Source organism: Salvia hispanica, chromosome 6 (assembly GCF_029641045.1).
Source record: "Salvia hispanica isolate PSC_SH4W2 chromosome 6, Shi_PSC_v1, whole genome shotgun sequence".
Taxonomy (NCBI): domain Eukaryota; kingdom Viridiplantae; phylum Streptophyta; class Magnoliopsida; order Lamiales; family Lamiaceae; genus Salvia; species Salvia hispanica.
The window spans coordinates 35,297,396-35,323,157 of NC_142697.1; the positions used below are offsets into that span (position 1 = coordinate 35,297,396).

The following is a 25,762-nucleotide window of genomic DNA, read 5'->3' on the forward strand; positions in this document are numbered from 1 at the left end:
TAAAATAACTCAATTATCTTTAGAACTTCTCAACAAAAGTGACTCTATAATCTATTAACAGATGGAGTATCAATTTTTCAAAAGAGTGTGAAAAAGAAATATGCCAACACTAATGGAACAATATAATATTTTAAGGTACAACATATCGAGGTCGACGGATATAAATAAATTGCTTACGAAGAAGCTAAAACTGTAAGACACATTAGCATAAGCTTCGATGGAGAAACACATAATGTTCCAAATTATGGCATCTTTGGCTGCAGTTGTGATCCTTAGCCTGTTTGTGAGGCTGTATAACTCGGTGGTGGCTACGCCGCGGAGGCTGCGACGGCTTCTGAGGGAGCAAGGCATCGGAGGGCCGTCGTCGGCTAATTCATTGCGGGAAATGTCTTGGAGATCAATAAGCTGACCCAGGCGCTGAAAACGACGTCGGAAGATCCTCATAACTTTGCGGCCCAGCTGCAGTCTGTTTTCCACAAAATGGAGGAGGCAATTCGGTACGACTTTTATATTAATGGCACGTATGAATTGTTTGACTTGAAAAGTTAAGATTTTGTATAGATTTTATAATTATGTTTTGAGCTTATAAAACCCATGCGTTCTCATTCTAGGGTTTAGATGTTTTTTCAATCTTTCGAGGCTGTGTATTTGATTATCCGTCCTACGTACATTACTTGAAGCGTTTCTTTTCGGCATGAGATTTAAAAAAGTTGTGTTTAGTGAGTAAAATAAAGTAGAGGGTAGAATAAAGTAAAAGAGAAGAGAGAACAAAGTAAAAGAAAGAATAAAGTAGGTGTGATTAGATGTTTTGTATTTAGCCAAAAAGAGAAATGACCCAAGTAATTTGCGGAGGGTATCAGCTAAGCCATAAGTTAATCCACCATATAATACACTAATGAAAATTAGACATGTGGAACCTATTTTTAATATTAAATAAAAGATTAAAAATATAAGTTCTCATAATGCATCATATGCTACACCAATATTAATTAGACACTTGGACGATCTTTAATAATGACTAAAAAGGATTAAAACTAAAACCTAGCCTTTACATATTGAATATATTTACGTATTAGGAAAACCCTTTCATCTTTCCGCTCAAGAAACAAAATTTTTATCTGCCGCTGCAATCTTCTGCTGCTTTATGTCGATGTCAAAAGGTAATCACTTTCAAGTAATGTTTATCACTTTGAATAAAACAATTTTAGACTAGTTCTTTTGTCTTAATATATGGATTTTGCTAAAAATCTTTGAAGTTAATTTATAAAACTATCACAGGGGAGCAACTCGTAATATAATACAGAGTACAATAATTATTTACTTTATTTGAGTTGTAACAGGATTGGCATGGAGTAAAAGAAATAGATATTGAATATACGATCTTTTTTTCTTTTGCAGATATGGATGACAATGTATTAGAAGACCACATTCCTAAGATAGGGATGGAGTTTGAAACAGAAGTTGAGGCATATGATTTCTATATGAAATATGCTAAGGTAACAGGTTTCGGAACTCGAAAACTATCTGCTCATAGAGATCGAATTACGGGCAACATCTTGGACATTAGTTTCTGCTGTTGTAGGGAAGGTTTTAGAGCAACAAACAATAGATGTGTTACAATTAAGAATCCTCGTCCTGAAATTAGATGTGGATGTAAGGCTTTGATGAAAATCAATTGTAGGTACAGTGGAAAGTTTCAGATTGTAAAGTTTGTTGAGGAACACAACCATGATTTGTGTGATCCGGAAAAGTCTTACATGTTTAGATGTTTTAGACAAATGTCTAATACTCAGCAAACACAAGTTGATGTTGCTCAAAGTTGTGGGTTGGCTCCAAAGAAAATAATAGATGTAATGGCAAAGGAAGCTGGCGGAATACAACATCTTGGTTTTAATCATATTGATTTGAAGAACTATTTGAGAACTAAGAGGACTTTGGAGATTAAACAAGGAGATAGTGGAGGTGTTTTGCAATATTTACAAAGGATGACAAGTGAAGATCCACATTTTTACTATGCTATTCAATTGGATGTGGAAGATCTAATTACCAATATATTTTGGACTGATGGTAGAATGATACAAGATTTTGGTCATTTTGGTGATGTTGTTTGTTTCGATACGACATACAGTAAACATCGAGATGGCAGACCAATTGCTTTGTTCGTCGGTGTAAATCATCATAAACAAACAACTGTGTTCGGTGCAGCATTATTATACGACGAAACAATTGAAACCTTTGAATGGTTGTTTGATGCGTTTGAAGATGCTATGATGGGAAAGAGACCAAAAACCATTTTAACGGATCAAGATCAAGCAATGAGCGCTGCTTTAGCTTCCAAGTGGCCATCAACTTACCATCGCTTGTGTGTTTGGCACATTTTTCAGAATGCAGCAATTCATCTTTCCAATGTTTTTGCGAGTTTCAAGAATACCTTTGCAGCTGATTTTAGTCGTTGTGTGTACGACTTCGAAGAAGAATCAGAATTCATTGATGCATGGAATGGAATGTTGGAGAAATACAACCTGCAAGATAATCAATGGTTGAAGAGAATGTTTTCTCTAAGAGAAAAATGGGCTTTAGTTTACGGAAGAAACACATTTTGTGCTGATATGGTTTCTACACAACGAAGTGAGTGCATGAATGCTGTTGTGAAGCATTATGTAAATTATAAAAACAATATTGTCGAGGTGTTCCATCATTTTCAAAGGTTGATAGATGATCGCCGTGAGAAAGAGTCGGCAGAAGATTTCAAGAATGCTCAAAGTTCACCTGTTATTACATTTCCATTGGAAATTTTGAAGCATGCGGCTGCCGTATATACACATAAGATATTTGCATTGTTTAGTGAGGAGTTGAGGAAGGCAATTGAAAGCAAGATTGAAGGTGAGAGTCAACTTGGAACTTCTGTGATATATAAGGTCAGGCCAATTCATCGGACTAATGAATATATAGTCACATATGATTCCATCGAAGGTTCCATTTTTTGCAGCTGTAGGAAGTTTGAATTCTCGGGTATTTAATGCTCACATACTCTAAGAATCTTAACATCTATGAATGTTGTTCAAATACCCGATGAATATATCTTAAAGCGATGGACCAAACATGCTAAGGGTGGAACATCAAGAGTTTGTGATGTAGGAGTTGGCATTGTTGATGAAAAAACAAGAAAGAAGCAGCGGTATAAAGAATTATGTAACTCTTTCATGCGTGTGGCAATAAAAGCAGCTGAGAGTGAAGATAGCTATACTTCTGCTTTAGATTGTCTCTTGAAAATGGAAAATAGTGTGGATGGAATGATAGGGAAGGCAAATACTGTACCAATTGAGGCAAAGGACGGAGATGTTGCAGTTGATGATGAAACCAATGAAAGTCAAATTAAAGGCTTGAAACCTAAAGGGAGAGTTACATACCATTCGAGTAAGAGGCCGAAAAATGCTTTGGAACAGGCTATTAGTAGAAAACGAAAACCAAAGCCAAAAGCAACAAAGAGTGGTTCGCAACATGCTTCTTCTATGCAGGAATCCGAAGAGACTACACTCATTAATGATGACTACTGGAACGTGACATACAATGCTTTTGATCCTCAAAGTACATCATAATTTTAGTCTAAGCAATGCTGCAAGCCTGCCATCATAATTTTGGTGTTATTGATTGTTTGACAGTCATTCATGGTTAACTTGTATTAAGTTTTGATTAAGATTTTTGTGGGAGTTTCATTTTTAATTTAAGAGTTGCATTCTGGGAGTTTTGACTCATTTATTCTATTGTTTTAACTATTGTTATTGTGTTGATATGAACATTTTGGTAATCGTGACCTTGTACTTTTAGTTAGCATTGGTCAAAATGATTTCTGATAAATGATTTTTTCTTGATCTCGACCTGCTTTCTTTCTACAGATCAAATAGCATGATTTTGGTTTTATTATTGAATGGATGGAGTTGAGTTAGTAGTTCAGTTAGTTGTTTGGCAAATCTGTTTGAACTGCTAATATTTGCTCATGATCTTGATAAAAATTCTTGTTTGAGCTGCTAATATTATACTTTGAAATGAATTGCCACAATGACAAAACTTGTTTGCACAATTGAAATATGTAGCAGGCTGAAAATCGGTGATATCAAGTTTGAGCCTTTTATATTGTTCTTCAAATGAAGTGGCTGGATTGAGCAAAATCTGCTTAGCACAAAATGGGAGCTATCGAGATTCGATAAGCTAGGATACAAACTGATTAAGATTCCAATGGTAGACAGCTCCTCTTCATACTGCTGCTTCTAACACACTGATAATTCTTCCCAATTAGCAATGTCAAGAAGCTCAACAAAATGTCTACAAAATGACCGTCAGCGTATCCTTTTGTGTCTAATTAATAGCATAAGGTGTATTAGTTTTAGTTTTAATCCTTTTTAGTCATTATTAAAGATCGTCCAAGTGTCTAATTAATATTGGTGTAGCATATGATGCATTATGAGAACTTATATTTTTAATCTTTTATTTAATATTAAAAATAGGTTCCACATGTCTAATTTTCATTAGTGTAGTATATGGTGGATTAACTTATGGCTTAGCTGATCCCCTCCGAGTAATCTGGGACAACCCAAAATAGAATACGACTCAAGTAACTTAGGATAAAGGTGTTGAAAACTAAAATGCGGAAAATAAAAACACTCAAAGCTTTATCGACTACATTGTATTTAGTTTGAATTGTTGTTGATACATGGAGTACATAGGTATTTATAGGACATCAGATATAAATATACCTAGGAACTATAACATTGGAACTCTACATTATAAATGGTATTCTCTTCCCAATAGGTTGGGACTCCACACATTCTCTTCCCAACATACTTGGGACACCTCAAGATATATTTTCAACACTCCCCATCAAGTTAAGTATCGAGTTTTTCGACACTTAACTTACACGATCTTCACTTTGATAAATAGTTTATATTCGTATTTAGGAGTGCTTCAATTTTTCTGGTGGCAGTTTAGCTCGTGTCTAGAGCCATCTTTGGCAGTTTTAGCTCATGCCATAGGAGCCATCTTCGACAGTTTTAGCTCGTGCCATTAGGAGCCATCTTGGCAGTTTTAGCTCGTGCCATTAGGAGCCATATTCGGCAGTTTTAGCTCATGCCATTAGGAGCCATCTTCGGCAGTTTTAGCTCATGCCATTAGGAGCCATCTTGGCAGTTTTAGCTCGTGCCATTAGGAGCCATTCTGACAGTTTTGATTCATGTCGAGGAGTTACGCTTTTGGATTGTAGCATCCCAACATGGAAAGATTTGAATCTCACACCTTCAACCCGTCACTAGGAAGCAGGCAGCAACCTCTCCGGACCACCTTCCACCGTGAGCTCTTCACGATGGCCTCTGCCTTCTTCTCAGCGGCCTATATACTGCCAATAGATGGCGACCGCAGCTTTCTGAATGACATCGGCTCCACAACTGCATCGCCATTTTTGATGGCCCATACTCTACGGCGACGGGCTGCTTTCGCTTCTCTCTCGAACTTCCAACAACGGCTCCCTTTGCATCCGACTCCACCTATCTCCGGCTTCATTCCTGGTGGGATTCCCTCCACTAGTGGTTCTCCTGTTTTGAGGACGAGTGGTCCAGTACTTGGTCAGTTTGTCGCCCTCTGGATAACTCGTTGTCTTTTCTGTGGCAATCTTCACCCTGAAATAGGAGACCACCTATGCCGAACTCTGCGGGGCCTCTGCTCCTTAGATCCTTCTTCTCCGGCTAATATTCTTTTCTTGATTACACCTCAAGATTCTTTGCTGCTTACTTTATTGGCTAATGGCTATGGATGTAGGTTCAATAGCTCCCCATTCAATTCTGCATCAGAAACAATGCGACGCTTCTCCTTCTCCGGTCGTGCTCAGAATGCAACACTGCTTTCCCTCACAGGCCTATTATGGCCAGTGATAGTTTCTGTTAAATTCTCCAAATCATTGTCCCACATCGGCTTGGTGATGATCCTAGCTTCTCTATATAAGTGTGGATAACCCTCCCCTTATGAGGCCTTTTAAGGGGTGAGTGGCCCATTCATAATATTTCTCCAAGACTCTTCTCAGTCGTAGCAGCACGATCGATCTTCTCCAGTTTTCATTCCCACCAAGGCCTTCATAACAACGGTGTGGCGACGCTATCTCTCTCCCCCTCGCCACGCAGATGTTGGCTGCTCTGCCTCTTCCTCAGCAATTCTCTCCTTGATTCAGAGATGAATCGTTTGACACTAGCTGCTCCACCATTCCTCCGATATCAAATCGGTCTTCTCTGCTCTCTCTCGTGTGTTTTAGCTCTTCTCCCACCGGCAGATCTTTGGCCTTATTGGCCAACATAGATTTGGGAGGAATTGTTTGGTCGGATACTTCCTCTCCCCCTCGGCCGGACAAACCGAGGACTCCTCTGTTTTCTTCTCCGGCGGTGTTGTCGCTCGATCTAGCCGTTGCCTCGCCATGGTCAGGCTTCGTCATTGATGCCCGTTTGAAATTTAACTGCCAAGAACTCACTGTCATCGTCTTGGTTCAGCCAAGCGCCAGCACCGCCAGTTCCAGACGCGGTTGCTGCCGCTGCCGTCGTGACGCCGTTTCTGTTGGGTCTTGCTATGGTATTTTATCCGTAGCTTTTTCCAATCTCTTTACCTTCATTTGTTCTTCTCCGGGTGAACAACAGTGATGCCTTCTCAGACCCCTTTCTGGTAACCTTGCTCCTCCTTTCCCGACAGTGTTCAGTGTTCTGCCACTCCTCTCATCTCCTCCGGCCGGTTATTGTGGTTGGAGAGGAAACGTCCAATAGAGTGTACTTTCTCCCCCTCTCTGGTTGGACGATTCCTATCTTGTTTGAGGGAGATTTGGCTAATGGTGTGATTTTGGAGTATAGCTGAGTAGAGCGTGGGTTGAAGGCAAAAGATTATCTAGTTTGGCGCTGAAAAGTTGATTTCTTTGATAGGCAGAAACTTGAATGTTGGTGCAAATATATATATTTTTTTTTGAGATTTTGGGGTTTAGGATTAACACAGATTCAACCAAACCTTTTTTTTTTTTTGATTTTGAACAAACTAACGAAGGATCGTTAGCTGCTCTGATATCATGTTGAAAACTAAAATGCGGAAAATAAAAACACTCAAAGCTTTATCGACTACATTGTATTTAGTTTGAATTGTTATTGATACATGGAGTACATAGGTATTTATAGGACACTAGATATAAATATACCTAGGAACTATAATATTGGAACTCTACATTATAAATGGTATTCTCTTCCCAATAGGTTGGGACTCCACACATTCTCTTCCCAACATACTTGGGACACCTCAAGATATATTTTCAACAAAAGGGAGCATCTTTCTAGTGTTATTGTTGCCTGAATTATATTGAGGTCCATATGATACAATTTTCAGTTCTCTTTTTACAACGCTGTGGGATAATTGTCATGACTGTTTGTCTTATTCGTCGACAGGTGATATTTATACTTTTACACTTGGTACTACACCGGTATTAGTGGTATTCGACTCTGATGTGATAAAAGAGTTAACTGCCTCCAAATCGATCGATTTGGGGATACCTTTATATCTGTCAAAAGATTTGGGATCATTGCTAGGAAACGGCGTTTCTGCTGCGAACGGAAAATTATGGGCTTACGAGAGGAAGCTTATGGCTCCCGGTGTAAACTTGAACAAAATCCAGGTTTTACTTCGTATCAGTCATTTTTCAGTTTCGAACCAGACCATGATAGAACCAATTAGTGATAAGCGGTGAGTAGGCCATGAGACTTAATTATATAGTGGCTACAATTGTCTTTAGCATATTTGTTTGTATTATAAACTTATTTACCAATATGCCATTATTCTTAATTGTAGGGAATGAAAAGCTCTATTCAACAATCAGCAATAATGCTGATAGATTCATGGAAAAAATTGATTGATGAAGAAGGTGGTAAAGTAGATATCAAAGTTGATAATCATCTCTTTAAATTCTCCGGTGATGCGATTTTAAGAGTTTGTTTTTGAAGTAATTATGTCGAAGGAGAACAAATTTTGGAAAAGCTTCAACATACTACCATTCCAGGAATAAGGTTTCTTATTTGCCATTCCAGGAATGAGGTCAGATTATTATTATTATTAGGGTTTAATATTGAATATAACTTGTTTTATTTATGGATGAATCAAAGTTTCTTACTATTTACATATGGTGATTTGAAGCTCCTGAATTATTGGATTGGGGAAAATGTTTTACCAATTAAATTGCGCGTAATTATCGACAGTGATGACATGACTTGTCATTGTGTCAGAAAATGACCTAGAGGGTTAATATTTTTTTTTGGGAAATAATTATAGGAAAATTATTGATTAATTAAATTGATACAAGTAGATCTAATTACTACTATATTTTTATAATTTCATGATGATGTAGATATGTCCCGACCAAGCAAACAGGAGAGAGTGGAAGCTCCGGAATGATATCAAACAATTGATCACCAAAATACTTGTAAAAAAACATGAAGCTCACATTGAGGAAAATATGCTGAAATTTATTCTTGAAGGAGCTAAAAATAGCAATCTGAGGCCAAATGAAACTGAGGATTTTATTATTGATAATTGCAAGAGCATATTAACAGCTGGATATGAGACCCTTTCAGTTGCAGCTTCTTGGCTTCTGATGCTCTTGGCTTCTAATAAAGAATGGCAAGATCGAGTAAGAGAAGAGGTTCTCGGAGTTTGCAAAGGACAGGTTCCGGATTTTGATTCGATCAGACACTTGAAACAAGTAAGTTCATTACAACCGAATTTGCATAATGTGATACTTGATGCGTTTTTTTTTGGTCACGTGAATTAAAGAATTGATGTTTAGTTAGTTAAGTATGGATAGAATAAAGTAGACAAATGAACATAGAATAGAATACAAGAGATAATAAAATAGATACTTAAAGAGATAGTTAAGTAGGGATGTCAATTCAATTCGAAACCCGTGGGTCGGCCCGAATAGCCCTGTAAAATTAGTGGGCTAGGGCTATAATTTTGTAACCCGAATACAAAATGAGCTAAACGGATTGGCCCGAATGGGTTGATGGGTTAAACGGGTTGGCCCGAACTGATTGTGGGTCGGCCCAACGGGTTGCAACTTTTAATTAAAAATATTAAATTTTAGGGGCTTTTGTATTTTTGAATTTCATGTGGCACAATCATTAGTCTCCTTCATTCTACACTTTTCCACTCGATCCCACACTATCAACTTTCAAGTTCCACTCCGACTTATTATTCCATCGTCTCATCATCTGGCCTATTGTCTTACCACCACCAAACTCAATCAAGACAGAATTAAGAACTAACTCATCAAAATATCAATATATTTATCATTTTAATAATGATTCATCTAAGATATGTTTTTTAATTTTCATAAAGAATTAATACCGAACAATGCCAAAATAATAATACGAACACAAGCTTTAGTTCAAATTGATTGATTTAATTTTGATTTATCTTTGTTTATGTTGTAGTTGATCGATATGAAAGGCTTCTCTCCAATTGAAGAAAACTATGAAAATTTGAAGATTTTATATGATTATAAAACTAAGAAGAGAAAAATATCTAAGATTTAAAATCATTTTATAGAGGATAATTTGAATATAAGAGACTATTTTCGAAAGTTTTAGGCCCGAATAGCCCAATGGGTTAGCCCAAAACCCGTCGGGTTAGGGTTAGGGTTGAAAATTTATGACCTGAAAAATTCATAACCCGAATAGTTCGCACCCAAATAGCCCGACAACCCGAGTGGGTTGGCCCGAACCCAAACGGGTTAGGACGATTGACATCCCTAAGTTAAGAATGAGATAAATAAAGTAAGGTTTTGATTTTTGTCGTAAGAGAATTTGTCAGAAAAGGAGTATGACTCAACTACGGGAAATGGAGGATATATTTGTTAGTAAAAATTGATAAGATTAAAATTAATGTTTATTAAACAACTATTAGCTTTTAAAATTGTTCCAAATACCTATTAAGAGTATGTTAACCTAGTTGTTTATCCGTGATTTTGTTGATTCAAACTTGCAACTCGTTGAACGAAGGAAAACGTCTTATCAATTAAACTATAATTTTTCATCTAGTATATTAATATGCTCGTCACAGATAATTTTCTTAACAGCTGACGATGGTGATCTATGAATCGTTAAGGCTCTATACTGGGGCGCATGTAGGAGCAAGATACGCAATAAACGACCTTGACTTTGCCAATATTCGTATTCCAAAGGGTGTTATTATATGGACAATGACAACGACTTTGCATACGGATCCAAACATCTAGGGTCCGGATTCTTACAAATTTAAACCTGAGAGGTTCGCTAATGGCATTAGTGGTGCGTGCAAATTCCCAAATCTGTTCACCCCGTTTGGCTACGGTACAAGAATATGCTTAGGGCAAAACCTAGCCATGGTTGAACTAAAGCTTCTTTGTGCTCTGATACTATCTAACTTCTCTTTCTCCCTCTCCCCAAAATATGTCCATGAGCCAATTATGAATGTACATATCAAGCCTGGAAATGGGGTCGATCTCGTAATTGAAAAGTTGAAGCTCCCTCAAGGTGATGCACCCTTGTAATCAATCACAATTTCTTACTCCCTCCCTCCGTCCCCAAAAGAGTATGAACAGGGTTCGGAGGGTTCGGCAGGAGTTTTAATAAATAAGGAAAAAGTGAGAGAGAGAGAGAGGGTAGTGAAAATAATGTTAGTAGAGAGTGGGGTCTCTTGAATGGTGTATCAGGCATGATTTCGGAGTAGGGAAGAAATGAGAGAAACAGATAGATCGATAATTTGATGATGTATTATGTCTGTAGAGAATGGCCCTTTATATAGGGTTGATACATGTGTAAATATGGTACAATATCAATCAAATATCAATCATCCTATTCTTGGAGTATAATTGTGGAGCATAATTGAGATTATTCTCTGCTATCTTTTCTTTTCTTAACAGAGTCCACATTATTGTAATGGTATAAGTTGGTAATGGTATAAGTTGTAAATAAGATGTTGTGTATGGGTAAAATGTTGTTTGAATTTTTCAAAATTGGAAAGTTCATATATTTTTAGGGAGTATTGGTTAATAATATCTATGTATTTAGTCCCATGCATTACAAGTTGTACTAATTCATCAAAACATATACTAGTATTGAATATCAATTTAGTACTGATTATAATATTTGTTGCAATTTTATAGTTTTAGAGAAAATAAAAAAAAATCACTAAACTTGCATTGCACAATATATTATACGGAGTATACTTCAAGAAATGTTCAAAAAGTTAGTTACACAAAATGATAGTGTTACTTGGGTGAAGGAATTCATTGGATTAGATTATGACAAAATAATATTTGTGGCAATCTTTCATTTTGTGTATGATGGTTAGGCTGAGAGTATAGTACATATAATATGGTATCTCACAATCTTCAGGTCAAGAGGATTCACTAGATCACAGGGTCTAGGAGATCATAAACCGGGAAGATTTGGGTTGTTGGACTCGCTCCCGGTCAACTGTCAAAAACCTCAACCCACTACACTACACTATTAATTAGTATAGGTAAGCAAAGGATCGATCTCACAGAGAAGGAGAAGGATAGGATGCGGGTAAGAATCTAGAGGACTTGGGAAAATGGGGTTGGCTGCTGCCACGCAATTTTGGGTTGACAGCTTTAACTACTAGACTTGGGAAAATGAAGAATTGCCTAATCTAACAGCTAGACCTAGGGAACGGAAAAGACAACGTACGCATGCATCATTGAGCAGAGATCAAGTAGAAATTAGAACTCAACAACTATAAATTTACTGGACTGACAAACACAGATTTTGCATGTTTTTAAGGGCTAGATTTGACTCGTTTTAAATGTCAATCATGCAAATTATGTTCTTAAATTGCATATGTTATACATTTGGTATTTCTAATGTGTTTGTTGATAAATGATAGAAAAAGATAGAAAAATGTGCAAAAAGACCAAGGTGCAGCAGCCTCTGTTCGAGCCCATTCTGCCAGCGAGTTTGAAGTCCAATCAGTGCTTAATTCATATCATTCTCTTCTTCTTCGAAAGAGCTTCGCGTGGACATCTTGCACATCTCAATCGGAGTTCTGTGGAAAAAGTTATGACTATTCTACGAACATTGCGCAGTGCAGTCAAAGCTGACGGAAATTAGGCGGAAATTCAAGGAAGGAATAAATTATTGCTCAAATCTCTCCTATTAATTGAAGAATTCGAAAATAATATATTTTATATTTCTTGGAGGATAATTTTTACCATTCCTAAACCCTTTTTCTAGCCTATAAATACCCAAACCTAATTCACAATCTCTATCTCAGAACCTCCAATCCTTTCCCCTCTACACATTCTTCCATTCCATATTCCACACATCAATTCATCCACCTTCCATTGGAGCGGAGCTCTGCAGATCCAGGCAAGAGAGACTGAACATTGAAGATTCAACCTTGGGTTTTATCTATTTCTTTCATGTCTAGTACTTTTATTGATTTTTACTACTTGTCTATGAGTAGTTAAATATCTTTTGTATGGTTTTTGGTGAAGACTATTATGAACATGTTTTGATTTATTGAATTGAACTTTTTCCTAGCTCTTGTGATTGTTTTGCTTGTTCTTGTGCTTTTATTGTTCTTTTGCCTGGCCAACTATAGAACTATGTCCGTTTAACTAGATTAATCGAGAGATAGCTAGTTTTATGTGGTAAAAGGAACGCGCCGACACATAGGTTTATCTGCACTCGAGAGAGGAGACCCTTTGTGAGGGCTTGAGTCTTAGGAACTTAAGGAGTTAGAATCTAATCTATTAGAAGGAGACTTTGATAGTTAGAGTCTAATCTACTGGATAGGTACACTCGAGAGGGGGCTTATCTGATAATTGCGACTTTCCTAATAATCCTGGAGACACATAAAGGTAAAGGTTCTATGAGATTAATCATCACTAGGTTATATTAGTTGGATCCTAAAACTCTACATTCTTTAGCCTGTTTTGTATTATTTTATTTTATTTTATTTTTTTATATTTATGTCTAGTTTATATAACCAAAAACCAAAAATAATGTGTTTCTCTAGATAGTATATGACGCTTCGTATATGATAGACAGTTGCAATCTTATTCCCTTTGTTCGATATCCCGGTACTGACCTTTAGCTATACTAGATCTACCCTGTAAACTTGCAGGTATTTTTAGTGCTAATAAATAGTGAATCAAGTTTTTGGCACCGTTGCCGGGGAGTATTATTGCTTTAAGCTGATATTGTAGAACGGTTGATAATACTAATTTGGAGTGTAATATTTTGTATAGTTTTGTTTGAAATTTTTTTTATATTTTTATTTATTTTGCAAGGAGCACGAAGCACAACAATGGATTACTCTCCGCTCCTATGGAAGATGCAATTATCTGTTACAACATTTGATATACTCCGTATAGCATGGGTACAAAAGGCATCCCAAAGGAAGTCCCGGGAATGGGGGCTAACTTATGAGCATCAAAGAACGTCAAGCTAAAGACGTAAACCAAGCGCTTGTTGGGAGGCAACCCAACATTGGTATCATTTTTTTTTCATATTTAATTTTGTTTTACTTTAATGTGTTTTCTTAGTTTACTCACGTCCCTACCGACTTTACAAACTTATTCTAAACGTAGTTTTGAATAAGTTTGGGGGGATGAAGTGTTGGACCGTGAGTTTAGTTGTTTTTGCGTTTTTTATTAGTTTTAGTTTTTTAATAAACCCGAGGTGAATCTTGTCATGAACATAACACAGAAAACTTAGAAATACTCATGTTTAGGGACATCAAACCGAGTTGCCTATGATAAAAAGTTCTTTTATGTGTTGGTTGAGTTGACTTGATGCATTGATTTGAAGGTTTAGTTAAAAGGTGCAGAATTAATGAATTGCTTGTTTACTTTGAATCATGCTTATACCTTGTGAGACTTGAGCTATAATTTCCTTCTTGTGTGATTTACCTGCATTCATGTATCTGTTTCTAGAACTTGCTCCTAGTCTGCTTAAGTCTACATAGTGTTTAAATGATAAAAGAGGACGTTAGGCCATCCTTCTTAGCTACTTTCTATATCCAAATTATTGACCTTACTCAACATTTTTTTCCCCTAGCTAGCCACTTTGAGCCTTTTAAGCCTTTTTCTTTGGAAGCTAAATAAAGGGGAATACCCATACACTCTTGATGAGTTTTAGTTTATATTTTGTGAAAAGAGTTGGAGAGATAAGGTAGAGAGAAAAGTAGTGTGCTTACTTGTAAAAAGTGCATAGACATATGTGGTTTGAATGAGATATTCGGTTGTGCACAAAAGAAAAAAAAGAAAGAAAGGGTGTACAAAAGAAAAAAAAAATTTAAAAGAGAAGAAAAAGAAAAATCAAAGAAATTTGGGAAGTGAGAAGAAATTTAGACAAAGTATAGAATTTACTGAGATTCGAATTGTTGGTGGGATGCTAAGTTTGATGCAGTAGAAATTGATCACTTTTGCTATGTTTGGGTTTAGTCACTTTTTAGCCATATTTCCTCACCTTACCAAATATCCTACATTATAACCAAAATAAAGACCTTTCGGATTTTTTATTTTAATCACATAAAGTAGAGGAGGGATTAGACTTCGAGCAAGCCTATGGTAAACTTTGCATGTTGCATGATCTGAGAGCATACACTTTTTCCAATAAACACTTTGAGAGTGAGTGATAAACACACTTCTAAACACTTGTGAGTGCATGTATTTCAAGGTGATCAACGAGCTAGTAATGAAAATGCACTAATAAGTTATGCTTGATTTGATTTGTATTCTTTGTCAAACTCTTTATTTTTATTGTAATTTTTGAGGCAACTATGAAGTCTAGTTCTTAACATTCGTGTTTCTTAATTTGTTTTTCTCTTGTTTTGTTTAAGGACAAACAAATAATTGAGTTTGGGGGAGTTGACAAACACGGATTTTTCATGTTTTTAAGGGCTAGATTTGACTCGTTTTAAATGTCAATCATGCAAATTATGTTCTTAAATTGCATATGTTATACATTTGGTATTTTTAATGTGTTTGTTGATAAATGATAGAAAAAGATAGAAAAATGTGCAAAAAGACCAAGGTGCAGCAGCCTCTGTTCGAGCCCATTCTGCCAGCGAGTTTGAAGTCCAATCAGTGCTTAATTCATATCATTCTCTTCGTCTTCGAAAGAGCTTCACGTGGACATCTCGCACGTCTCAATGGAGAAAGTTATGACTATTCTACGAACAATGCGCAGTGCAGTCAAAGCTGACGGAAATTAGGCGGAAATTTGAGGAATAAATTATTGCTCAAATCTCTCCTATTAATTGAAGAATTCGAAAATAATATATTTTATATTTCTTGGAGGATAATTTTTACCATTCCTAAACCCTTTTTCTAGCCTATAAATACCCAAACCTAATTCACAATCTCTATCTCAGAACCTCCAATCCTTTCCCCTCTACACATTCTTCCATTCCATATTCCACACATCAATTCATCCATCTTCCATTGGAGCGGAGCTCTGCAGATCCAGGCAAGAGAGACTGAAGATTGAAGATTCAACCTTGGGTTTTATCTATTTCTTTCATGTCTAGTACTTTTATTGATTTTTACTACTTGTCTATGAGTAGTTAAATATCTTTTGTATGGTTTTTGGTGAAGACTATTATGAACATGTTTTGATTTATTGAATTGAACTTTTTCCTAGCTCTTGTGATTGGTTTGCTTGTTCTTGTGCTTTTATTGTTCTTTTGTCCAACTTTAGAACTATGTCCGTTTAACTAGATTAATCGAGAGATAGCTAGTTTTACGTGGTAAAAGGAACGGGTACAACACATAGGTTTATCTGCACTCGAGAGAGGGGACCCTTTGTGAGGGCTTGAGTCTTAGGAACTTAAGGAGTTAGAATCTAATCTATTTGAAGGAGACTTTGATAGTTAGAGTCTAATCTACTGGATAGGTACACTCGAGAGGGGGCTTATCTGATAATCGCGACTTTCCTAATAATCCTGGAGACACGTAAAGGTAAAGGTTCTATGAGATTAATCATCACTAGGTTATATTAGTTGGATCCTAAAACTCTACATTCTTTAGCCTATTTTGTATTATTTTATTTTATTTTATTTTTTTATATTTATGACTAGTTTATAAAACCAAAAACCAAAAATAATGTGTCTCTAGATAGTTTATGACGCTTAGTATATGATAGACAGTTGCAATCTTATTCCCTGTGTTCGATATCCCGGTACTGACTTTTAGTTATACTAGATCTACCTTGTAAACTTGCAGGTATTTTTAGTGCTAATAAATAGTGCATCATGGACCTGGCAAATAGACTTCCTAAAAACAACTAAACAACGAAAACATGCAGTGGGGACCATTTTCCTAAAACAGAAAGGTATAGATGAAAAGCCGCAACAACGAAATTTTGACTCTAACTAACAACGATCTTCATCTCTTCCAACAATTTAAGCATAAACATGTAGAAAACAGAGTAACAAATCAGATCGGAACAGAACATACTTAATCGGACGTCAGAAATTATGATTAACCGGAAATTTAGCAGATTTACAACTAGACGAAGTAAACAAAAGAACAGAAACTAAGCAGCCATAGCCATGTAGAATTTCACCACCCTGTTTCAGATCCACACGTCGATCTCTTTATCCACTCCGGATCCAAGCAGTCTGAACTCAACAATAACATCCAAAACAAGTATATAGCAAAGATCAACATAAATCGGAAACCAAAACGAAACGTAAACTTTCTGTCACGACCGCACTTCCTAAGGATAGAAAGCTCGGTTGATCGCGACTAGGGGAGGATGAAAGAAGCGGGGAAGAAAGGGGGAAAACGGTGGCACAACTGAACTTGAACTGAAATAACTTGGAATAATATATATCAGAATGCATAATACAAGGAGTGTAAACTCGACTTTTACATTGCAGCGGAAGAGTCAAGAGCAGATGGCATCGTGTATGGAGACACGACGCATCCAAGTACTATTCTATCGAAGGATCTTCATTTGTCTGTGCTCAACACCGCCCGCCGTCATCACTGCTCAACCTGCACATTTTTAAAACATATGCAGGGCTGAGTACTTGGTGTACTCAGTGGACACGTGCCGAAGTATATTTTACTGAAAAGAAAACTGGTTTTGTCAAGCCACTACTGAGTGAGCTCGGGGTTTTATCTTAAAAGGCCCGAGGACACTAAAAGCATTTCTATATAAAAACTGTGACTGTAGTCTATTTTTCCTGGAACAAATACCATATCTGAAACTGAGTGAACCGGGTATGTATGGGCTGACCCCACTTACAAACCCGCATTCACTAATTCCTGGTGAACCGAAATTCACGAACTCTTGGTCTAGTAGGGACGTCGCCCTTGCTAGACAAACAGATAGGCAAAGTTCAAAACAAAACTTGGCAAGACAAAACATACTGATAACTAAAATAACTGAAAGCATTCGTACTGAAAATGTAAATAACTGAAAGCACATTCGTATAAGGCTCACGTAATATCATTTCACAATAGCACTTTTCATAAAAACTGTACTTTAAATATAAAGGCATCGTCGTATCTTAAATAGAAAGCCTACAATCATAGTGTAGGTTAGAAAAGCCCACGTAAAAAAACACTTTAGTTCGAAAGCCCACCTTGTTCTTTACTTGAATTTCTCGCTCTGATCTTAACTCGCGGAGATAGTCCTTTGTGAAAAACATAACATAACGACATACTAATTAGACTCGAGACAAAATCTCATACTTATAGGAATGCATGCCCTAATTAATTTCTTTTATTCTTTGTTCACTAAACTTGCATATTAATTAAATCGGGAAATTTAATTAATAGCATTTCTTTCATAAACATGATTATTTTCATGACTTGAGAACGTCGTTTCCCTTTTCTGGCGTCTCTAAATTTTCTACCGATTAAAAGTCAGCCCATTTCTTAAACAACCTTGGCTCAATATTTAAGTCCTCCTTGGCCCCTTTAAATTAATTAGCCCTCTGGCCCAGGTCACTAACTAATTAAATGATGGCCCAAACTCCTTAATTTATCACTTCCGGCCCAAACCAATTAATTAAAATTGGAGTCAACCCAAACATATACTCCCTTCCAACGTGACTTCTCTCTTCTCAATTTTAGTCAAAATCCCTAAATTTCAGAACAGCAGCAGTGCCTCTCTTCTCCGGCGAAAATCGCCGCTACCTCGACGGGATCTCGGAGTCCCGTCAGCGGATACTCCCTCCTCCATCGGGTTCTCTCCCTCCGTCGAGTTCGGAGGAGTCCTCGGCTGCTCGACGAGCAGGGCTGCCGCCTGCTGCGTCGCTCGGCGACGGCTCCAGTGGACCAGCCATCGCCGCCTTTCCTCTCCGGCGATCGCCGCCGACGGTTCGCGTTGCTGCTCCGGCAGAGTCATCAATTGAGGGGAAAGGCATCGCCTTTCTCCCTCCGTCTCTTTCTCCGTCGTGCGTGGAACTCGGGGGTCGTCATCGCCCTTTTCTCTATCTTCACTCGGAGCGCCGGCAACAGCTGCGGCTGCTGCCCCTGTCGGCTCTCCGGAGCTCCGTCGTCACTCGACCCTCGCCGGATAGCCCCATATGCTAAGCTAAGCCTTCTATCCAGTTTGCTACTTAACATAATTATGTTCGATGTTTGGGATGTTATTACTTGGTGGTTTGGCTAGTTCACAGTGGTGCACTATTTGGTTTTCTGTTTCATTTGAAAGCTATGGTATTGAACTCTAAAATTTATGTGTTCTTGAGCATCTATGGTTCTAAGTTTTAAAGATGTGGGATTTCTAACGTGATGCAAAGGGTGGTGTTGGGAGATTACCTTGGCTTGGTGATTCCTCTTGGTTTACCGGGCTGCCCTCTCGCACAGCCACTGCCTTCCTCCCTCGTTACTCCTCCGTCACTTGTGGATTTTTGGGGGTCGAAAATGGTGGGGAGAGGATGGAACTGGCTATGTATACATGTATATATATAGGCTGAAAATCTGCTTGGTTGTTGGGATTTTGGCAGAGGGATGTGTGCAGAGAGAAATCTGCTCTCTTGGCTTCTTCTTGCTTAGACCTTAATGGAGTTTGTCTTCTTGTTGCAGCTCCTGCGACCTTTTGGGATTTGGTCAATATTTTGATTAGGGACAACCCAGATTTTGATTAGGGACAACCCAGCTCTTCCTTGGCTCTTTGTTAACTACTTTTGACATTTTGTGTAGGTGTACTCATCTTCAATAACTCCTCACTTGCTTTTCCTTAACTGAATTTGGATTTATCATGCAGGCATAGGAGTGTTGTTAGCTAAACAGGTGACAATCGGTTGAGGCCCTATGTGGCTGATCTTCAAGCTATTGGGCCGAGTTTTGAGTGGGCCGAAGAAAAGACATTTGGCTGGATAAGAAGAGGCCCGAAATCTATATACATTTTTTTTGTATAATCTGAAACATGTTCTTGATCCATTATTTATTTTGGGCTTAAGTTCTCTTGTACTAAACGAAATTTGAAAATACTCTTGACCAATCCTAAATGTCCAATTCTCCTTTAATCGTCTAGTTTGATCGAAGTTTTCTTCACTTTGATCGCGTAAATGGAAATAAACGTGAAAATACTTCAGCCCTTGATTCATAAATCAAAATCACAAAATAGTACTTAGTTCTTGGATAACAACCCCATAAGTTTTCAAAATATAACATGGACAGCGTTCGATTTAAAGTTTAACGCTCTTTCGAGAATAACAAAAGATATCAAAAGTTGGGGTGTTACATTCTACCCACCTTAATAAAAATTTCGTCCCGAAATTTGCTTATGGCATCAAAATTCTCCTGATTAATTCCCTTCCCCCTTGCCTTCAAATTCCCAAACAGTTTCCTCATAGTCAAGGTGTTGTTGCTGTTGGTGTGGGGGCGGAGCTGGGTCTCTTCTGGGCTCGGCCTGAAGTGCTCGCAGTTGCGGGCGTTGCCCCTGGTAGTTCTGCCATGCTCCCATTCTTGCTCCAACATTCTTGTTTGGGCACTCCTTTGAGAAGTGTCCACTCCTGCCACAGCGGTAGCATCCATCAGTCCCAGCCTTGCACTTCCCGAAGTGGTTCCTGGAACACATAGTGCAAAGAGGGGCCTTAGTTCGATTTTCGCCCCTCTGATCGGGAGCGGCTTCTCCTCCACCATTTTGTGGGTGATTCTTGGCAGTCTGTCGCTTCTTATCCTCGTGTGGGGTCTGGTCCTCATCCCTCTTCCTCTTCTCCCGGGAGTTCTGCTGTTGCTGCGGTGGTGGTGCCGCGACAACAAGTGCAGTTGACTTCTCCCTAGGCATAGCCGCCTCAATATCCAACGCTCGGCTCAGCGATTCAGAATATGACAGTCCTCCGTGACTGGCCAAGGCCATCCTTATTTCGTGCCTCAGACCGGCACAAAACTTCTCTGCTATCTTGTCATCAGTATAGACCTGGCCAGGTGCATAGCGAGACATGTCACAAAACATTCTGTCATACTCAGTCACTGACATTTGACCTTGCTTCAGATTGTAGAATTCCACTTCCTTTGCCTTTCTGTAACTTTTCGGAATGTACTTGTCATATAGTCCAGTCTTGAACTCTTCCCAAGTCATACGAGCCAGCTGCTCGGGGGTCATGGTCTTCCTTCGTGCCTCCCACCAGAAGTCGGCAGATTTCACCAACTGGAAGGTCACGCAGGTAAGACGCTCTCTGTCATTGCATTGAAGAAAGTTGAAGATGCGCTCCATGGCGCGTACCCAGGTCTCGGCCATAGCAGGGTCGCCAAAACCATTAAACGTAGGAGGATTCTGCTTCAAAAACAGCTCCTCAACGCGCCGCTCTTGTGGAGGTGGAGGCATTCCTCCTTCTACTCCATTTCCTCGTGTTACATTTCCAGGTATTCCCTCATTTCGCCTAGCTCGTCCTACTCTTCTGGGCGGCATTCTAATTTATTGGAAAAGTTAGTTCAGTATTTCATTCCTCATTCGCTACTACATTATTAATGTATAATATTCGAATTTCTTTCGTGCATAGGTGAGTGAAATACTATTTGTCATTATATGGCGTCCCAAAAAGGGTTCTCGCTCAAACTAGTCAAATTTTCTTTAAGTTCAAGGTTGAACTATGTTTTAGCCGGAAGGCATGCATCGTAAAGCACTCTATGTTCTGCGAGAAACGTCTAGGTTCTCTACTCTATAGGTCTCGCTGTTTTGAGAACTCGACTCATAAAAGATATCGTGTTCTTTTTAAACTCTCTGACGCAAAGTAAACATCACTGTACAAAAACTTTCTAACTTTCACTTTGAAAACCAAATCTATTTTTATCACTTTAAATTTCAAAAAATTTAACCGGAGAAACTAATCATAATTTCTCAAAATTCAAACTCACTATTTTCCATTTACTTTCACTTTGAAAACCAAATCTATTTTTATCACTTTAAATTTCAAAAATTTTAACCGGAGAAACTGATCATAATTTCTCAAAATTCAAACTCACTATTTTCCATTTTAAACTGAAAACTGAAAACTGTTCCACAATGGGAATTTACTTCCTATACTGCATAAAACATTTTCATATCTCTCTTTTCTTTTTGAAAATGTAAAGTTACCTCCTTTCCTGGTTGAGAGTGACGAGTCGGGGTGTTGAGCCTTCGACGTTTAACATATTAGTCTAGAGGTACGATTCTAGACTAAGACTGAAATAAGACTCTTGGGTCCAGAGCAGGAAGAAATTGCTCTGATACCACTCTGTCACGACCGCACTTCCTAAGGATAGAAAGCTCGGTTGATCGCGACTAGGGGAGGATGAAAGAAGCGGGGAAGAAAGGGGGAAAACGGTGGCACAACTGAACTTGAACTGAAATAACTTGGAATAATATATATCAGAATGCATAATACAAGGAGTGTAAACTCGACTTTTACATTGCAGCGGAAGAGTCAAGAGCAGATGGCATCGTGTATGGAGACACGACGCATCCAAGTACTATTCTATCGAAGGATCTTCATTTGTCTGTGCTCAACACCGCCCGCCGTCATCACTGCTCAACCTGCACATTTTTAAAACATATGCAGGGCTGAGTACTTGGTGTACTCAGTGGACACGTGCCGAAGTATATTTTACTGAAAAGAAAACTGGTTTTGTCAAGCCACTACTGAGTGAGCTCGGGGTTTTATCTTAAAAGGCCCGAGGACACTAAAAGCATTTCTATATAAAAACTGTGACTGTAGTCTATTTTTCCTGGAACAAATACCATATCTGAAACTGAGTGAACCGGGTATGTATGGGCTGACCCCACTTACAAACCCGCATTCACTAATTCCTGGTGAACCGAAATTCACGAACTCTTGGTCTAGTAGGGACGTCGCCCTTGCTAGACAAACAGATAGGCAAAGTTCAAAACAAAACTTGGCAAGACAAAACATACTGATAACTAAAATAACTGAAAGCATTCGTACTGAAAATGTAAATAACTGAAAGCACATTCGTATAAGGCTCACGTAATATCATTTCACAATAGCACTTTTCATAAAAACTGTACTTTAAATATAAAGGCATCGTCGTATCTTAAATAGAAAGCCTACAATCATAGTGTAGGTTAGAAAAGCCCACGTAAAAAAACACTTTAGTTCGAAAGCCCACCTTGTTCTTTACTTGAATTTCTCGCTCTGATCTTAACTCGCGGAGATAGTCCTTTGTGAAAAACATAACATAACGACATACTAATTAGACTCGAGACAAAATCTCATACTTATAGGAATGCATGCCCTAATTAATTTCTTTTATTCTTTGTTCACTAAACTTGCATATTAATTAAATCGGGAAATTTAATTAATAGCATTTCTTTCATAAACATGATTATTTTCATGACTTGAGAACGTCGTTTCCCTTTTCTGGCGTCTCTAAATTTTCTACCGATTAAAAGTCAGCCCATTTCTTAAACAACCTTGGCTCAATATTTAAGTCCTCCTTGGCCCCTTTAAATTAATTAGCCCTCTGGCCCAGGTCACTAACTAATTAAATGATGGCCCAAACTCCTTAATTTATCACTTCCGGCCCAAACCAATTAATTAAAATTGGAGTCAACCCAAACATATACTCCCTTCCAACGTGACTTCTCTCTTCTCAATTTTAGTCAAAATCCCTAAATTTCAGAACAGCAGCAGTGCCTCTCTTCTCCGGCGAAAATCGCCGCTACCTCGACGGGATCTCGGAGTCCCGTCAGCGGATACTCCCTCCTCCATCGGGTTCTCTCCCTCCGTCGAGTTCGGAGGAGTCCTCGGCTGCTCGACGAGCAGGGCTGCCGCCTGCTGCGTCGCTCGGCGACGGCTCCAGTGGACCAGCCATCGCCGCCTTTCCTCTCCGGCGATCGCCGCCGACGGTTCGCGTTGCTGCTCCGGCAGAGTCATCAATTGAGGGGAAAGGCATCGCCTTTCTCCCTCCGTCTCTTTCTCCGTCGTGCGTGGAACTCGGGGGTCGTCATCGCCCTTTTCTCTATCTTCACTCGGAGCGCCGGCAACAGCTGCGGCTGCTGCCCCTGTCGGCTCTCCGGAGCTCCGTCGTCACTCGACCCTCGCCGGATAGCCCCATATGCTAAGCTAAGCCTTCTATCCAGTTTGCTACTTAACATAATTATGTTCGATGTTTGGGATGTTATTACTTGGTGGTTTGGCTAGTTCACAGTGGTGCACTATTTGGTTTTCTGTTTCATTTGAAAGCTATGGTATTGAACTCTAAAATTTATGTGTTCTTGAGCATCTATGGTTCTAAGTTTTAAAGATGTGGGATTTCTAACGTGATGCAAAGGGTGGTGTTGGGAGATTACCTTGGCTTGGTGATTCCTCTTGGTTTACCGGGCTGCCCTCTCGCACAGCCACTGCCTTCCTCCCTCGTTACTCCTCCGTCACTTGTGGATTTTTGGGGGTCGAAAATGGTGGGGAGAGGATGGAACTGGCTATGTATACATGTATATATATAGGCTGAAAATCTGCTTGGTTGTTGGGATTTTGGCAGAGGGATGTGTGCAGAGAGAAATCTGCTCTCTTGGCTTCTTCTTGCTTAGACCTTAATGGAGTTTGTCTTCTTGTTGCAGCTCCTGCGACCTTTTGGGATTTGGTCAATATTTTGATTAGGGACAACCCAGATTTTGATTAGGGACAACCCAGCTCTTCCTTGGCTCTTTGTTAACTACTTTTGACATTTTGTGTAGGTGTACTCATCTTCAATAACTCCTCACTTGCTTTTCCTTAACTGAATTTGGATTTATCATGCAGGCATAGGAGTGTTGTTAGCTAAACAGGTGACAATCGGTTGAGGCCCTATGTGGCTGATCTTCAAGCTATTGGGCCGAGTTTTGAGTGGGCCGAAGAAAAGACATTTGGCTGGATAAGAAGAGGCCCGAAATCTATATACATTTTTTTTGTATAATCTGAAACATGTTCTTGATCCATTATTTATTTTGGGCTTAAGTTCTCTTGTACTAAACGAAATTTGAAAATACTCTTGACCAATCCTAAATGTCCAATTCTCCTTTAATCGTCTAGTTTGATCGAAGTTTTCTTCACTTTGATCGCGTAAATGGAAATAAACGTGAAAATACTTCAGCCCTTGATTCATAAATCAAAATCACAAAATAGTACTTAGTTCTTGGATAACAACCCCATAAGTTTTCAAAATATAACATGGACAGCGTTCGATTTAAAGTTTAACGCTCTTTCGAGAATAACAAAAGATATCAAAAGTTGGGGTGTTACACTTTCATAGCTAAAATATTTAGAGATTCAACACAGATTCAACGGACGCGGAGCTTCAAACGTCGAAGTCTCGGCACAAAACCTACAAACACAGAAATTTTAAGAACAATTGTATCTTCGCCCTCCCTGAGGACGGTGTTACGTCACGATCAAACGAACAAACAGACGAAACCCCCTTGAATTACTCCATACTAGTGCAGTGTGTGGAGAATAGTGTGTGAAAAGCGTGAGCTAAGAGCTAGAGCGTGAGAATGATGCAGATTGTAGATTCGTGCTCCACTATTTATAGACGGGGACTTTAGCTTCTAGACTCTTCTTTGAATTCTCCTATTTTCCCTTCTCCTAGAAATTTCCTCCGCCTGGTTAATTGATGCTCTTTTGCTCCCTTTTCTGCTTCTTTCCTCCGCCTGGCAGATGTTCTCCTTCATTTCCTAGGCCTGGCGGATTTCTCTACACACCTGACTTAAAACATGTGTTAGACCCTGGAAATCACTGAATTTAGCCCCATAACCGATGCATGAAATTGGCCTCATCAGTGTAGAATAACAAATAAAATGAAATAGATATTAAAATGTTAACAACCGTATAATAATTAAAAAAATTACGATTATATGTATTAAATATACTATTCTTATTGTTAAGTATAAGCATTTTTTTTTAAAAGAACTTCATTTTCTTATATACTTACTCTTAATGTTGTAATCATTACTCTTTTTCTTTTTTTTTATCCTTTTGTTGTCAAATTTAGCTTTCGATCTTTCTTTTCATTATTCATATATTTAATGTGAGTATGTTTAATTGTTTATTTGATTAAAATATTTTTAGAAGCAGTTAACTAGTACTTCATCCGTCCCATAAAAATATATTTATTTTTTATTTCGTCCATCCTATAAAATTACGGGCATTTCGATTTATGGAAAATTATCCCAGTTTATTACTCATGTACATCAACTTATTTACAACTTATTCCTCCATTTAATCACCAAAACTAATGTTTGTCCCAATATCT

The 25,762-nt window shown here is 38.3% G+C and overlaps 1 protein-coding gene, 2 long non-coding RNA genes and 2 pseudogenes across 3 annotated transcripts; 4 read left to right on the top strand and 1 right to left on the bottom strand.

The window, feature by feature from the left end:
* Positions 1–217: 217 nt before the first annotated feature.
* LOC148923710 (cytochrome P450 714C2-like) lies at positions 218–10,591 on the top strand (annotated as a pseudogene).
* LOC125206719 (protein FAR1-RELATED SEQUENCE 5-like) lies at positions 1,401–3,599 on the top strand (annotated as a pseudogene).
* A 7,496-nt stretch (positions 10,592–18,087) lies between the features above and the next one.
* Positions 18,088–19,519, top strand: LOC148923711 (uncharacterized). Its single transcript, XR_016132570.1, has 2 exons — positions 18,088–19,227; positions 19,296–19,519. It is a non-coding gene; the product is annotated as an uncharacterized LOC148923711 (long non-coding RNA).
* Positions 19,520–19,838: 319 nt separating this feature from the next.
* On the bottom strand, positions 19,839–20,945 carry LOC148923712 (uncharacterized). Its single transcript, XM_089061591.1, has one exon. The coding sequence runs from the start codon at positions 20,943–20,945 to the stop codon at positions 19,839–19,841; it is 1,107 nt and encodes a 368-aa protein (XP_088917717.1).
* A 2,120-nt stretch (positions 20,946–23,065) lies between these two features.
* Positions 23,066–24,497, top strand: LOC148923713 (uncharacterized). The gene is made up of 2 exons (XR_016132569.1): positions 23,066–24,205; positions 24,274–24,497. It is a non-coding gene; the product is annotated as an uncharacterized LOC148923713 (long non-coding RNA).
* Positions 24,498–25,762: the final 1,265 nt, after the last annotated feature.